At 40.0% G+C, this 14,226-nt stretch overlaps 1 protein-coding gene across 1 annotated transcript in view; it reads left to right on the plus strand.

The window, feature by feature from the left end:
* The window catches only part of LOC126418712 (anoctamin-4-like), a 404,589-nt gene that overhangs the window by 120,490 nt on the left and 269,873 nt on the right, over positions 1-14,226 (plus strand). Inside the window, exon 6 of the mRNA XM_050085615.1 lies at positions 10,360-10,418. Coding sequence (XP_049941572.1) covers positions 10,360-10,418 — 59 coding nt within the window. The remainder of the gene's footprint in view (positions 1-10,359; positions 10,419-14,226) is intronic.

Consider the following 14,226-nt stretch of genomic DNA (forward strand, 5'->3'; position numbering starts at 1 on the left):
TCATTATGTCATGTGAGAAAAGTGCGAGTTGATTGGAATCCATGCTGGTTGGCATGGAGGAGGTCATTCTGCCAAGATACCTCGTTATGTTTGAGGTCAAAATATGTTCTAAGATTATACAGTACATCGATTTTAGAGATATTGGATGGTTGTTTTGTGGATCACTTCGACTACCCTCTTTGTAGATGGGCGTTACCTGTGCTTTCTTCCAACTACTGGGCAAAGTTTTTTGTTTGAGGTATCTACAGTAGATTATAGTTGGAAGAGTGGCTAACTCAGCCATAAATTTGGTACACAATCTGACAGGGATTCCAACAGGCTCTGGAGGTTTGTTCAATTTTAACGATTTCAGCTGTTTTTCAAAACCACTGACACTAACAGTTATCTCCCTTTCAGTGGTATGAGGATTAAACTGGCATTTCCTTTGTAAAGGAACATTTGAACTTTAGTTTATGTTTTGCCAGCCTGAAATTCAGTTTCTGTCTCATTCACTAGGGACTGGACATTAACATTGGTGCCTCTGGCAGCCTTTACATATGACCAGAATTTCTTTGGGTTTTGTGAAAAATAATTTGACAATATTCTGGCGTGGTAGTCATTGAAGGCTTCATACGTGGCTCTCTCAACAGGCCAACCCTGTTTCATTCAGTATCTCTTGTTCTATGATCTTAGTCTTTGTTTTACACCTGTTATGCAGTAGTCACTGTTTATTTAGAAGATTTTTACAGTGTCAGTATACCATGGAGGGTCCCTCCCATTATGAACTGTTCTACTGGGTATGTATCTATACAGTTCATGGTCAACTATTTTTTTCAAACTTTAGCCATAGATCCTCTGCATGCTCCTGCCCTGTGCTGAAAGTTTCAAGTTCCTCATTGAGATATGGCACTACTGGTTTTTTATCTAGTTTATTGAATGTATATATCTTTTGGTTGTTTTATTTACTTGCCCTTTGTACTTTAGTAAGATTATTGCCACAATAGTGTCATGATCACTGATACCAGTTTCAATGTGGATATCCTCAAAGAGCTCAGGTTTATTTGTTGCCATTAGATCCAATATATTTCCATCATGAGCAGAGCTCTGACCTACCTGTTCTTAGTAGTTTTCAGAGAATGCACTTAGTAATGTTTCAAAGGATGCCTTACTACACCCACCACTAGTAAAACTCTAATTTTCCCAGTTGATTATTGGATGATTAAAGCTTTCACCAACTATTACAGTATTATTGGGGAACTTATATACTAGTGAACTGAGGTTTTTTCTAAAATTTTCAGTTACATGAGGGGATGAGTCTGGTGGGTGGTAGAAGGATGCAATTATCATTTTATGCCTGATCCTGATACTGAGTCTTGTCCACACAATCTCACATGCAGCTTAATTTCAGTCTCAGTGGATCTGAGTTTCTTGTCTACCGTGGAAAATACACCAACTCCGTTTCCCATTAGCCTATCTTTTGATATATACTTACATTTTCCCCAAGAAATCTCACTGTCATCAATATCAGGTTTCAGTCAACTTTCAGTACCTAGCATTACACATGTTTCACTGCTTTTCAGGAGTGCTTCAAACTCTGGCACTTCATTGCGAATACTTTGGCATTTAACCACTATGATTTTAATACTGTCACCTATGGGAGGCATTTCTTTCAATCTTACACTGACACTTCTTGGTTTCCTACAGCTGTCATTATCTGTATTGGATGGAGAGTCACCTAATCTAAAAATCTCTTGTGTGTACCATACTCACAGTCAGTAACCTGAGTAGCAGTCTCTGATGTGTTATACACATCACCCATTTAGGAGCACTCTTCAGTTCTCAACCCTTTGGCACAAGTCCAGGAAGTCACAACCTAGCTAGTTACAAAGCATTCGAAGTCACTGGTTCAGGCCTTTCACTTGACTCAGAGCCAAAGGGCCATGATCAGTTCTGGGGACACTGCTGCAAATTGTGCACTGTGTTGAAACTCTGTGCATAAGGCTGGTCTTTTCAACCTGCTCCACCAGTCGCTGGAATGATCCAAGTATGACCTCAAAACCCAGATGACTTCTTCCAACTTATGCCACATTGTGCAGTTGCTTACACCCTGTTCCCTCAGTGGCTGCTGGAATAGCCTCTTCAACCTGTTCAGTGAGGTTGCCAGGCATATGCACTGAGTGAACTTTGTGACTTTTCCTGTCCCTTGCTGCGATTTCCCTAAGGGGTACCATCATTCATCACATGTTTGATCTGCCGACTATTAGTAGACTCTACCCTTTTGTGCTTGCCTTATCTTGATGCCGGATGAAACAGGTTTACCCAAACCAGATGAATTGAGTTCTGCTGGCTCAGATTCAGTTTCAGTGAAAGACAGCACCTCAAACTTATTGGTTAGATGGTTTGGTGTAACACCGTGGGATGCCTAGATCTACCATTGAAATGCCGCTTGCAGTCAAGTGGACGAGTAATGTCAGGTCCCATTTTTTTCTGCAGAGGATACAAGATACGTGGGATCTTTGGTACCAGCTCTTCAAACACACTGATCCAATCATTTGACAGTACTCAGGAGGATTTCCAGCTACTTATGAACATCAGCCAACTCATCTCATGTTCGAGGACAGTGTTTACAGTGGGGCTGCATTGTGGCTAGTACAATGTATTACAGGACAGTGAACAAGTAACTTTAAACTAAGCCTGCTGATTATCTTTTATATCTATTGAGCTAAAAAATTTACGAATTCTCTATAAGAATTAGAGCAAATATGCAAAACAAGATTTCTGTTAAAGCAATAGAAAAACCAGTGACAAAAATCACTATTCTAATTATTAGAAGACTTGAAAATAGAGTTAATTTGTCATAAATGTAGGAAATATACACTGCTCTTTAAGGGAAAACTAGATGTAACACAATGTATTAGAATTTCAGCTTCAGTAACTAAATTAGATTATGTGCATGATATTGGTTACTTCTGAAAATTCTCGAAAATGCACATTTATTTGCATTGAGATATAATGAAATTTGTGATAATCTATGCTTTGGCAGTGACTGTGAATCACAAACACTGATTTGCTATGAAATAATGTATGCAAAAACACTCATACCAGTAATTTCTACATCTACATCTACATTTATACTCCGCAAGCCACCCAGTGTTGTGTGGCGGAGGTCACTTCATGTGCCACTGTCATTACCTCCCTTTTCTGTTCCAGTCGCATATGGTTCACGGGAAGAACGACTGTCTGAAAGCCTCCGTGCGCACTCGAATCTCTCTAATTTTACATTCGTGATCTCCTCGGGAGGTATAAGTAGGGGGAAGCAATATATTCGATACCTCATCCAGAAACGCACCCTCTTGAAACCTGGCGAGCAAGCTACACTGCGATGCAGAGCGCCTCTCTTGCAGAGTCTGCCACTTGAGTTTGCTAAACATCTCCATAACGCTATCACGTTTACCAAATAACCCTGTGATGAAACGCGCCACTCTTCTTTGGATCTTCTCTATCTCCTCCATCAACCCGATCTGGTACGGATCCCACACTGATGAGTAATACTCAAGTATAGGTTGAACGAGTGTTTTGTAAGCCACCTCCTTTGTTGATGGGCTACATTTTCTAAGGACTCTCCCAATGAATCTCAACCTGGTACCCACCTTACCAACAATTAATTTTAAGTGATCATTCCACTTCAAATCATTCCGCACGCATACTCCCAGATATTTTACAGAAGTAACTGCTACCAGTGTTTGTTTCCCTATCGTGTAATCATACATTAAAGGATCCTTCTTTCTATGTATTCGCAATACATTCCATTTGTCTACGTTAAGGGTCAGTTGCCACTCCCTGCACCAAGTGCCTATCCGCTGCAGATCTTCCTGCATTTCGCTACAATTTTCTAATGCTGTAACTTCTCTGTATACTACAGCATCATCCGCAAAAAGCCGCATGGAACTTCCGACACTATCTACTAGGTCATTTATATATATTGTGAAAAGCAATGGTCCCATAACACTCCCCTGTGGCATGCCAGAGGTTACTTTAACGTCTGTAGACGTCTCTCCATTGATAATAACATGCTGTGTTCTGTTTGCTAAAAACTCTTCAATCCAGCCACACAGCTGGTCTGATATTCCGTAGGCTCTTACTTTGTTTATCAGGCGACAGTGCGGAACTGTATCGAATGCCTTCCGGAAACCAAGGAAAATAGCATCTACCTGGGAGCCTGTATCTAATATTTTCTGGGTCTCATGAACAAATAAAGTGAGTTGGGTCTCACACGATCACTATTTCCGGAATCCATGTTGATTCCTACAGAGTAGATTCTGGGTTTCCAAAAACGACATGATACACGAGAAAAAAACATGTTCTAAAATTCTACAACAGATCGACGTCAGAGATATAGGTCTATAGTTTTGCGCATCTGCTCAACGACCCTTCTTGAAGACTGGGACTACCTGTGCTCTTTTCCAATCATTTGGAACCTTCCGTTCCTCTAGAGACTTGCGGTGCACGGCTGTTAGAAGGGGGGCAAGTTGTTTCGCGTACCCTGTATAGAATCAAATTGGTATCCCGTCAGGTCCAGTGGACTTTCCTCTGTTGAGTGATTTCAGTTGCTTTTCTATTCCTTAGACACTTATTTGGATGTCAGTCATTTTTTCATTTGTGCGAGGATTTAGAGAAGGAACTGCAGTGCGGTCTTCCTCTGTGGAACAACTTTGGAAAAAGTGTTTAGTATTTCAGCTTTATGCGTGTCATCCTCTGCTTCAATGCCATCATCATCCCGGAGTGACTGGATATGCTGTTTCGAGCCACTTACTGATTTAACGTAAGACCAGACCTTCCTAGGATTTTCTGCCAAGTCGGTACATAGAATTTTACTTTCGAATTCACTGAACGCTTCACGCATAGTCCTCCTTACGCTAACTTTGACATTGTTTAGCTTCTGTTTGTCTGAGAGGTTTTGGCTGCATTTAAACTTGGAGTGAAGCTCTCTTTGCTTTCGCAGTAGTTTCCTAACTTTGTTGTTAAACCACGGTGGGTTTTTCCCGTCCCTCACAGTTTTACTCGGCACGTACCTGTCTAAAACTTATGAAGATATAGTTTTGTAAGCCTCCAAAAATTCTCAAAATTAACCTATTTTTACATAATTGTAGAATGAAATGAGAGAACAGTTGGTTTGAATGAGGATATCCCTACTGTTCTTAAAAATTTTATAAGAGTCCAATGAGTTTAAGCCTACAATTGACAATAACATTAAAGATTTATTGTGACACCGACAAATGTTCAAAATTTCACAATATATCACAATACAGATGGGTACTGATACAAACAAAGAAAGATTATGCAAAAGTGATGTAAAAGTAAAATATGGAAATCTGGAATTGGCACATGAATCTTGCACAAACAATCTCACACAAAGGAAGATTCCAGTCAGTTTTTTATGTAAAAATCAACTTGTTAAATGCACGAATATTTTACTTAGCTGTTTTTGTGTCAACTTGTCCTCTGACATGCCAAAGAAGAACTGCAGTGTGAGTTTATCTCAGTCAAAATCTGGAAAACTGTCCAGCACTAACTAAGCACATGTTCTGCCTGTTACAGCTGACAATACTCTGTCAGCAACCAATGAAAAACAAGATCAGCTTCAATAATTTATCAATGGTTGTTGGTAATTCATCTTGTTGTTGTAGTTCTCTTTTTGTCTGTGTTTGCTTTGTAATGTATAGTTATGGAAATATAGTTCTGCTGTGAGCAAACAAAAATCCTTTTTGTTTAATACCCAAAACATGTTTCAGAGAAGTTTTACCATCATTAGTTGATTCATTTATTCTCTTAGTATTACATACTGTTGGTTGTGTGGCTGTTTGACATTTGCGGTGCAGATGATATTTTGCTATTTGTTGGCAACATTAGCAGAGAGTCAAAGCTGTCAAAGAACTAAAAAAACTTGTAATGAGCAGGAACTGATGGCATACTCTCCAGGAACTCACAGCTCTGCCTCCAAAATATGTATAGTTGTTCCCCTCACCATCTACAGGGTTCTTCTGTAAATTAATGAGAATGGCCACTGAGCAGCAGTCCAGTCACCCCGCATCTTGCTCCCTGGTGGTGGATTTGTAATGGTGGTGCATGGGTGAGGTTCTAAGCTAAGCAACACACTGGGCAAGAGTTGCATCTGAGCTCTGAGGGAGTGAGGATCACACAAGGCACAAACTCTGCTTTTGATTTTTTGTCACGGCAGAAAAGGTGAAAAATGGAGCATTCACTAGAGCAGTGCTACATTATTAAATTTTGCTTTCATATGGGCCAAGTCAATCCCAAGACTTACAGAGACAATGCCCTGTCAATGGCCCAGGTTTTTCAGTGGTTCTGGGAGTTCAAGAACAGATGGGAGACCCTTCAAGACATGGAGTGATCTGGACACCCCTCAGTGACGGGTTTGAATGAAAACACGGCCAGAGTGAAAAAATTCTGGGCTCTGTCATTTGAGTGTAAGATTAATCACATCAATATGTGCAAAACAATGGTTCAGAAAATTATTTCTGAAAATTTGAGAACATGAGGAAAGTTTTTGTGAAATTGGTGATGAAAGTGTAGAGTGGTGAAGAAAAAGAATGAGTTGATATTTCCTGTGAGATCTTGGACCAGTTAGAAACTAAATCAAACTTTTTAGACAATATAATAACAGAAGACACTTTACGAGTGTACCCGTACATCCTCAAAACCACCAGAGCTTGGAGTGGCACACTTTGAACTCCTCGCATTTCAAGAAAATGTGAATGTCAAAGTCCAAGATAAAGACAACGGTCATTCTATTTTTTGACAAGTGTGGGCCCCTTCACACAGAATTTGTATCTCCAGGATGAACCAACAATACTATTTTCTACAAAAAAAAGTACTTCTGTGCCTACACAGATCTCAAATGGAAACAACTGGAGGTTTCTGCTTGCTAGAGGTTGTACCATGGCAGTGCTCCAGCCCATATTGCCTTACTTGTGACCACCAACCTGGCCCAGACAGGGGTTGCAACTTTGCCAAAGCCACTGCACAACACCAGTGTGTGCCCACCAGACTTTTTTCTATTCCCAAAGCTCTAGAGAAGCCAGAAAGGTCACAGTTTTGATCCAACAGGCTGTCACGGTGTCTTAAAGATGTTATCACAGCTGAGTTCCATGGATCCTTTATGACGTGAGAATTGCATTGACAGTGGTTCATCGAAGCCCAAAGGAGACAATTTTGAAGAACTTTGACAATATGTGCCAATTGGATCAATAAATTCTCATTACCAGACCCAGGTTCACTACTTTATGGACAAACCCAGTATGTATCTACTCACTACAATCATGCATATTTCCCAAAACGTTAAAAATCATTCAAAGTGGTACCTATTTTCAAAGCTGATGAGAAAGATAAATTGAAGAGCTATCATTTCATTATAACAACCTCCTTTTTAAAAGTATATGAAATTGGCAAGTTTCATAAACAATACTTGTTGAATGTGAACTAGTTGCCAACATTATTTTTGCAGGCAGAAGCCAACTGAGACAGCTATATATGAGTGTGTAACCCTATTAAATAAAACAGTGGATCTATTTTTAGACTTAACTAAAACTTTCAACAAGGTAAATCATAGAAATCTCATAAGAAACTTGAATACTGTGGTATTATGGCCCTGCTAAGCAAATGGATTTATTCATTTTATATTAATCCAAAGCAAAAAGTAAGCATAAGGAATGGAAAAGTAAATCCATATGTAGTATTAGAATATTTCCCAGAAGAATACCGAATCACTTATGGGGTACCTCATGGATCAGTTAAGGGACCTCTTCTCTTCTTTATGTATATTAATGGTCTGTAAATGCACTTGTGATGACAAAACATTATTAATAAAAGCAGCAAAAAAGAAGATATCCAACATGTAATAGACACTATTACAAGTCAGCCCACTAAATTATCAGCAATAATTCAACTCCTAATAAACCATAGAAAGACAGCATCTGTAAACTTCCATGGCTGTCAAACTAGCATCTCCAATTATCCTAATGTCATATCAGCAATCAACCCTTTGTAAATAAAGAAGTGACAAAGTTATTAGTAACTGGGTACAAAATGAAGTAAAATGAGCAAAACATGTTGAATCCATCAATTCCAAGCAGAATACAGACTGTTATCTTTTAAGGGTCCTAAAAGAATGCACAAATGATCATTCACTAATAGGCTCTTACTGTGCATATTATATACTTAGTAAATAGGCTCCATATTCTGGAGAAATTCCCCAGCAGAATAGGGGATGTGAAGAATCTAAAAGAGTGCCATTAGAGTTCTTACAAGGAATGGAGCTACTCAGTAATGTAAATCATTAGTTAAAACACTGAAAGCACTACCATTACCATGCATGTGTGTTACAGACACTTTAATGTATATTTTTGATAAAAAATTGAGTGACAATTAAAGTAGTGTGAGAAACATCTGTGAAATACACTGTCAGAATAAAGCATTAAATTAAACTTAAATATAATCCCAGATAATACAAGTTTGTGTTAGAGAGGTACATGCTATATGGGAATAAAACTGTTCCACAAGTTACCTGATGGTTTAAAATATATATTAAATATACACTACTACTCAGCCTGTAGAGTACTTTTTGAGCAACATGCAGTCACAATTAGGAGTGATCTATTGGATATTATTAAGCTATCGGACAGGCTAGTGGAGATACAGAAGAGGTGAAAAGTGGGATAGAGAATGGGACGGATAGCAGTGTAATGATGGGGGAATATGCATTAATACTGCCTATGTGAATATGCAGGGAGATGTGATGAGCTGTGCTGGGTTGGGGGGGGGGGGGGGGGGGGGGAGAGAAGCAGAGAAGGGAAAAATGATACACAGGTGTGCTGATGAGATGGAAGTCTTGTTCATTGGGAGCAGGGATGGGATAAGAGGAAGGCTGAGGGCAGGGACTAATGTAAGTTGAGACCAGGGATGTTATGGAAATGAAGAATGTGTTGCAGTGAGTGTTCACACATGCACAATTAGGGAAAGACTGAATTGTTGGAAAGAACCAAAATGGCCCATTGTGTGGACCAGTTGCACACCAGGATTGTGTGGCATGTTTGCCAAGCAAGAGTTTGGTCCAGCTGTTTATTGGCCACATTTTGGTGGTGGCCATTCATGTGGATTTTGGTGGTGGCCATTCGTGTGGACAGCCAGGCTTGCTAGTGGGCATGCCCACATAGAATGCTGCGCAGTGGATGCAGCTAAGTTACTAGAACATATAGTTGCTTTCACAAGTGGCTCTGCCATCCCTTGGTTAAGGAATGTCTGTGACTGGACAGGAGTAGTTATAGTGGAAGGATGTATGGGACAGGTCTTGCAGGTAGGTCTTTTACGTGAATATGAGCAATGGGATTTGAGAGGATGGGGTTGGGGGATAGAGATGAACAAGGATATTATACAGGTTGAGTTGCCAGCAGAATATCACAGTGGGTGAGTAGTTACAACAGTTCTTCTTTAAGAGCATGACAAGAGGTAGACAAAACCCTGGTAGAGAATGTGATTCAGTTGTTCCAGTTTTGGATCACGAGGGTATGCTCCTTTATCACCAGTCAGTGGGTATGTGGGGAATGGTATGTGACTGGGAAGATTGACGCATTAGAGATGTTTTTCTGGACACTGTGGGAAACGTAATTTTGATCTGGGAAGACCTCAATGCATATCTGGAGAGGGACTGCTTGTCACTGCAGATGCACTGAAAATGGATGGCTACATTGTATGCAAGGGACTTCTTGATGTGGAATGGGCAACATCTGTCAAAATGGAAGTATTGTTGGAGGCAGGGCCAACTGTGAAAGCAGCAATGTAATCTACTAGCAGAAACTGTGTGGCATTCTTTATGGATGTGACAAAAAACAAATTGTCTGCATGTGTGATTAGCCACCATGAAACTGTGGCTAGAGCATGCTGCATGACAGTGTGCTTGACTTCAGTGACTCACACACCTTTTATGCCATTTGCAGTCTCCCCACCAAACATCACCTTTTCTGAATTGCACAGGTGGGAACTCTGCTTGCAACATACCTATCCTACTTTTATTGTTGTTATTCCATTCGAGATGTCCATTGTTGCATTAAATGTGAATGTAACTGAAAGTTATATAAGAGCATCTCTACACTACCAATGCTTTTATTCAGTAAGTGACTTCAATATATGTACATAAATACATGATTATTTTTCTTTGTAAACTCTAGATTTAAGTCAAGTGTAATCTAGTACATCACACTGCATTTGACCAAATGAGCTAAATTAGTAAATAAATACTGTCAGAATACATATGCTTCTATTATCATTGCAGAATGTTTGTTTAATGTTCTTTTTTGTTTCTAGTTTGGGAAGAGTGAAATGAGAGAACTGCTGGATGAATGCCGGAGGAGAGGCAGTCTGCAGTAAGTAATGTTTCATAGCTTTGCCTGGTTTAAAAGAATAGTTAGTACAAACCATTTCTTTTCTGTGCAGGTTTTAACAACAAAATATTGTTTCTGATCGAAAAGGTCTTCATGATTCCATAGTCATGAACTAATGAATGAATGCTTGAGATATCATAACAGTATATAGTTCTCAGAAATATTATAATACAACATTATGAAGTGGGATACATTACTACTCATCACATAGAGGAGTCACTGAGTGGCAGACAGGCACATTGAAAGAAAAGTGTTTAATATTATTAACTATCGGACAAAGTCCTTTATCAGCTGTGAACAAAATACATGCAGGTATGCACATGCACAACTCACACTGATGTTGACAGACATCTCTAGATGCTAAGGCCCAAATGCAACTGGCGACGACATAGGCCATGTGTATGTATGAATTATGCATATGTGAATGTGTGTGTGTTTTGTCTACATCTTATGAAGGTCTCAGTTTGATAATATAAAGCACTCTTCTTTTAATGTGCCTCTCTGCTGCTCAGTGTCTCCTCTACGTGATGATATATATCCTATCTCATACGCAAGAGGATGTCGTTATCAGGAGAAAGAAAATTGGCATTCTACAGATCGGAGCATGGAATGTCAGATCCCTTAATCGGGCAGGTAGGTCAGAAAATTTACACTAATCAGATTCAGAAGGATTTAGGCTGCAGTACGTACTGGGAGATGAAGCAGCTTGCACAGGATAGAGGAGCATGGAGAGCTGCATCAAACCAGTCTCAGGACTGAAGACCACAACAACAACAACAACAATAACTGTCGTCTTCCATCTTGATTGATTGGTTGGTTGGTTTGGAGGAGGGGACCAAACAATGAGGTCATCAGTCCCATGGGTTTAGGGAAGGATTGGAAAGGAAATCGGTCATGCCCTTTCAAAGGAACCATCCCAGCATTTGCCTGAAGCAACTTAGGAAAATCATGGAAAACCTAAATTAAGATGGCAGGACTCGGGATTGAACTGTCATCCTCCCAAATGCGAGTTCAGCGTGCTAACCACTGCACCAACTCGCTCAGTCTTCCATCTTGAATTTTTCATTGTTTGATCTCAGAAACTCTGTGTGTGTGTGTGTGTGTGTGTGTGTGTGTGTGTGTGTGTGTGTGTTGCTCAAGTCGAAATTATGCACACAACAATGAATTTTCATGCACAGCATTGTTGTTAATTTCATTGTTAAACAACGGTTTACATATTTGAAATTGTGGCTATCTTTGCAGTTCAGTAGGACTTCTAAAGGGAAACACATAACAGTAGACCTTAAAAGAAACTTGAAATTTTAAATAAGTTGAAATGAGATTCTTTGTAGAAACACATCTCTCTTGAGTAAAATGTCGGATGTTATGAAATAAAAAACACGAAGATGATATTTGATAGTATGCTACCCAACCAAAGAGTGAATTGAAAAAAGGAAGGTTATGTGAAACACTGAGAATGATGATGTGGACATGGCTGTTTATAGATGGTTCATAGAACAACACTGTAAAGGAATGCTAGTCATGGCCCAATAGTAAAAGACAAAGCAGTTGCATTTAACAGGCAACTTGTGAGATTTGGCTGTCAGACTGGAAAAAAAGACATAAAATGTGACAGCTGACAGCCACTGGAGAGAGTTGCTCAGCTAACAAAAGAAGATGCAGAGGGAGAGCTGGAAAGTAATAGAGGAAGAAGATTCAACTGCCGATGCTCTGTACAATGCTGATGAAGCTAGTGTTGTTTACAAGATGCTACCTTCAAAAATATTAACTGCCAAGAATGAGAATAAATGTCATAAGTACAAACAACAGAAACAGCAAATTAATGTTTTGTTGTAACACGAATGAAAGTCATAAACTACAATTCATGGTGATTGGGTGAATTGTGTGAACTGTGGTTTATTTGTCTTATAATGTAGATAATCTAAATAATTTGATTCAGATACAGGAGACACAACAAATTTAGGTAAAATTTCACCATTCCAATATCCACATTTCTTTCAGCACATTGACAGACATACACCTCAAATGCAAAATTGTAGTCAGGAGTAACTGTGGGAGGACAGAGGAATATTCTCTTCGTGGTTCCATAAAACATTTGAATCAGCTCTGAGAAAAGAGCTGAAGAAAAAAAAGCTTCCACTGAAAGGTATCCTTCTACACTACTGGCCATTAAAATTGCTACACCAAGAAGAAATGCAGATGAGAAATGGGTATTCATTGGACAAATATACTAGAACCGACATGTGATTACATTTTCACGCAATTTGGGTGCATAGATCCTGAGAAATCAGTACCCAGAACAACCACCTCTGTCCGTAATAACGGCCCTGATACACCTGGGCATTGAGTCAAACAGAGCTAGGATGGCATGTACAGGAACAGCTGCCCATGCAGCTTCAACATGATACCACAGTTCATCAAGAGTAGTGACTGGTGTATTGTGATGAGCCAGTTGCTCGGCCACCATTGACCAGACGTTTTCAATTGGTGTGAGATCTGGAGAATGTGCTGGCCAGGGCAGCAGTCGAACATTTTCTGTATCCAGAAAGGCCCTTACAGTACCTGCAACATATGGTCGTGCATTATTGTGCTGAAATGTAGGGTTTCGCAGGGATCGAATGAAGGGTAGAGCCATGGGTCATAGCACATCTGAAATGTAATGTCCACTGTTCAAAGTGTCATCAATGCGAACATGAGGTGACTGAGACGTGTAACCAATGGCACCCCATACCATCACGCCAGGTGATACGCCAGTATGGTGATGGTGAATACGCACTTCCAATGTGTGTTCACCGTGATGTCACCAAACACGGATGCGACCATCATGATGCTGTAAACAGAACCTGGATTCATCCAAAACAATGACGTTTTGCCATTCGTGCACCCAGGTTCATCATTGAGTACACCATCGCAGGCACTCCTGTTTGTGATGCAGTGTCAAGGGTAACCGCAGCCGTGGTCTCTGAGCTGATAGTCTATGCTGCTGCAAATATCGTCGAACTGTTCGTGCAGATGGTTGTTGTCTTGCAAATGTCCCCATCTGTTGGCTCAGGGATTGAGATGTGGCCGCACGATCCGTTACAGCCATGCGGATAAGATGCTTGTCATCTCGACTGCTAGTGATACGAGGCTGTTGGGATCCAGCACGGCAATCCGTATTACCCTCCTGAACCCACAGATTGCATATTCTGCTAACAGTCATTGGATCTTGACCAACGCGTCCAGCAATGTCACGATACGATAAACTGCAACCGTGATAGGCTACAATCCGACCTTTATCAAAGTCAGAAACGTGATGGTATGCATTTCTCTTCCTTACACGAGGCATCACAACAACATTTCACCAGGCAACGCTGGTCAACTGCTGTGTGTGTATGAGAAATTGGTTGGAAACTTTTCTCATGTCAGCATGTTATAGATGTTGCCACCGGCACCAACCTTGTGTGAATACTCTGAAAAGCTAATCATTTGCTTATCACAGCATGTTCTTCCTATTGGTTAAATTTCATGTCTGTAGCACGTCATCTTTGTGGTGTAGCAATTTTAATGGCCAGTAGTGTAATTGATAATGATTCCAGTCATCTTTATGATGCAGCTATGAAGTCCATTGGTATAGAAGCACTCTTTCTTCCACTCAGTGAGACAGTCTTGATTGAGTCTATGGTCCAGGGAATTCTGAAATCAATTAAACATCATGATCAACATGCATTTCTCATAGTCTTGCTTAACAAATATGATAATAACTCCACTGAGGGTATGTCGAAGGCATGGAAAACAGTCAGCTTATGTG

This window comes from Schistocerca serialis, chromosome 9, assembly GCF_023864345.2.
Source record: "Schistocerca serialis cubense isolate TAMUIC-IGC-003099 chromosome 9, iqSchSeri2.2, whole genome shotgun sequence".
Lineage (NCBI taxonomy): Eukaryota > Metazoa > Arthropoda > Insecta > Orthoptera > Acrididae > Schistocerca > Schistocerca serialis.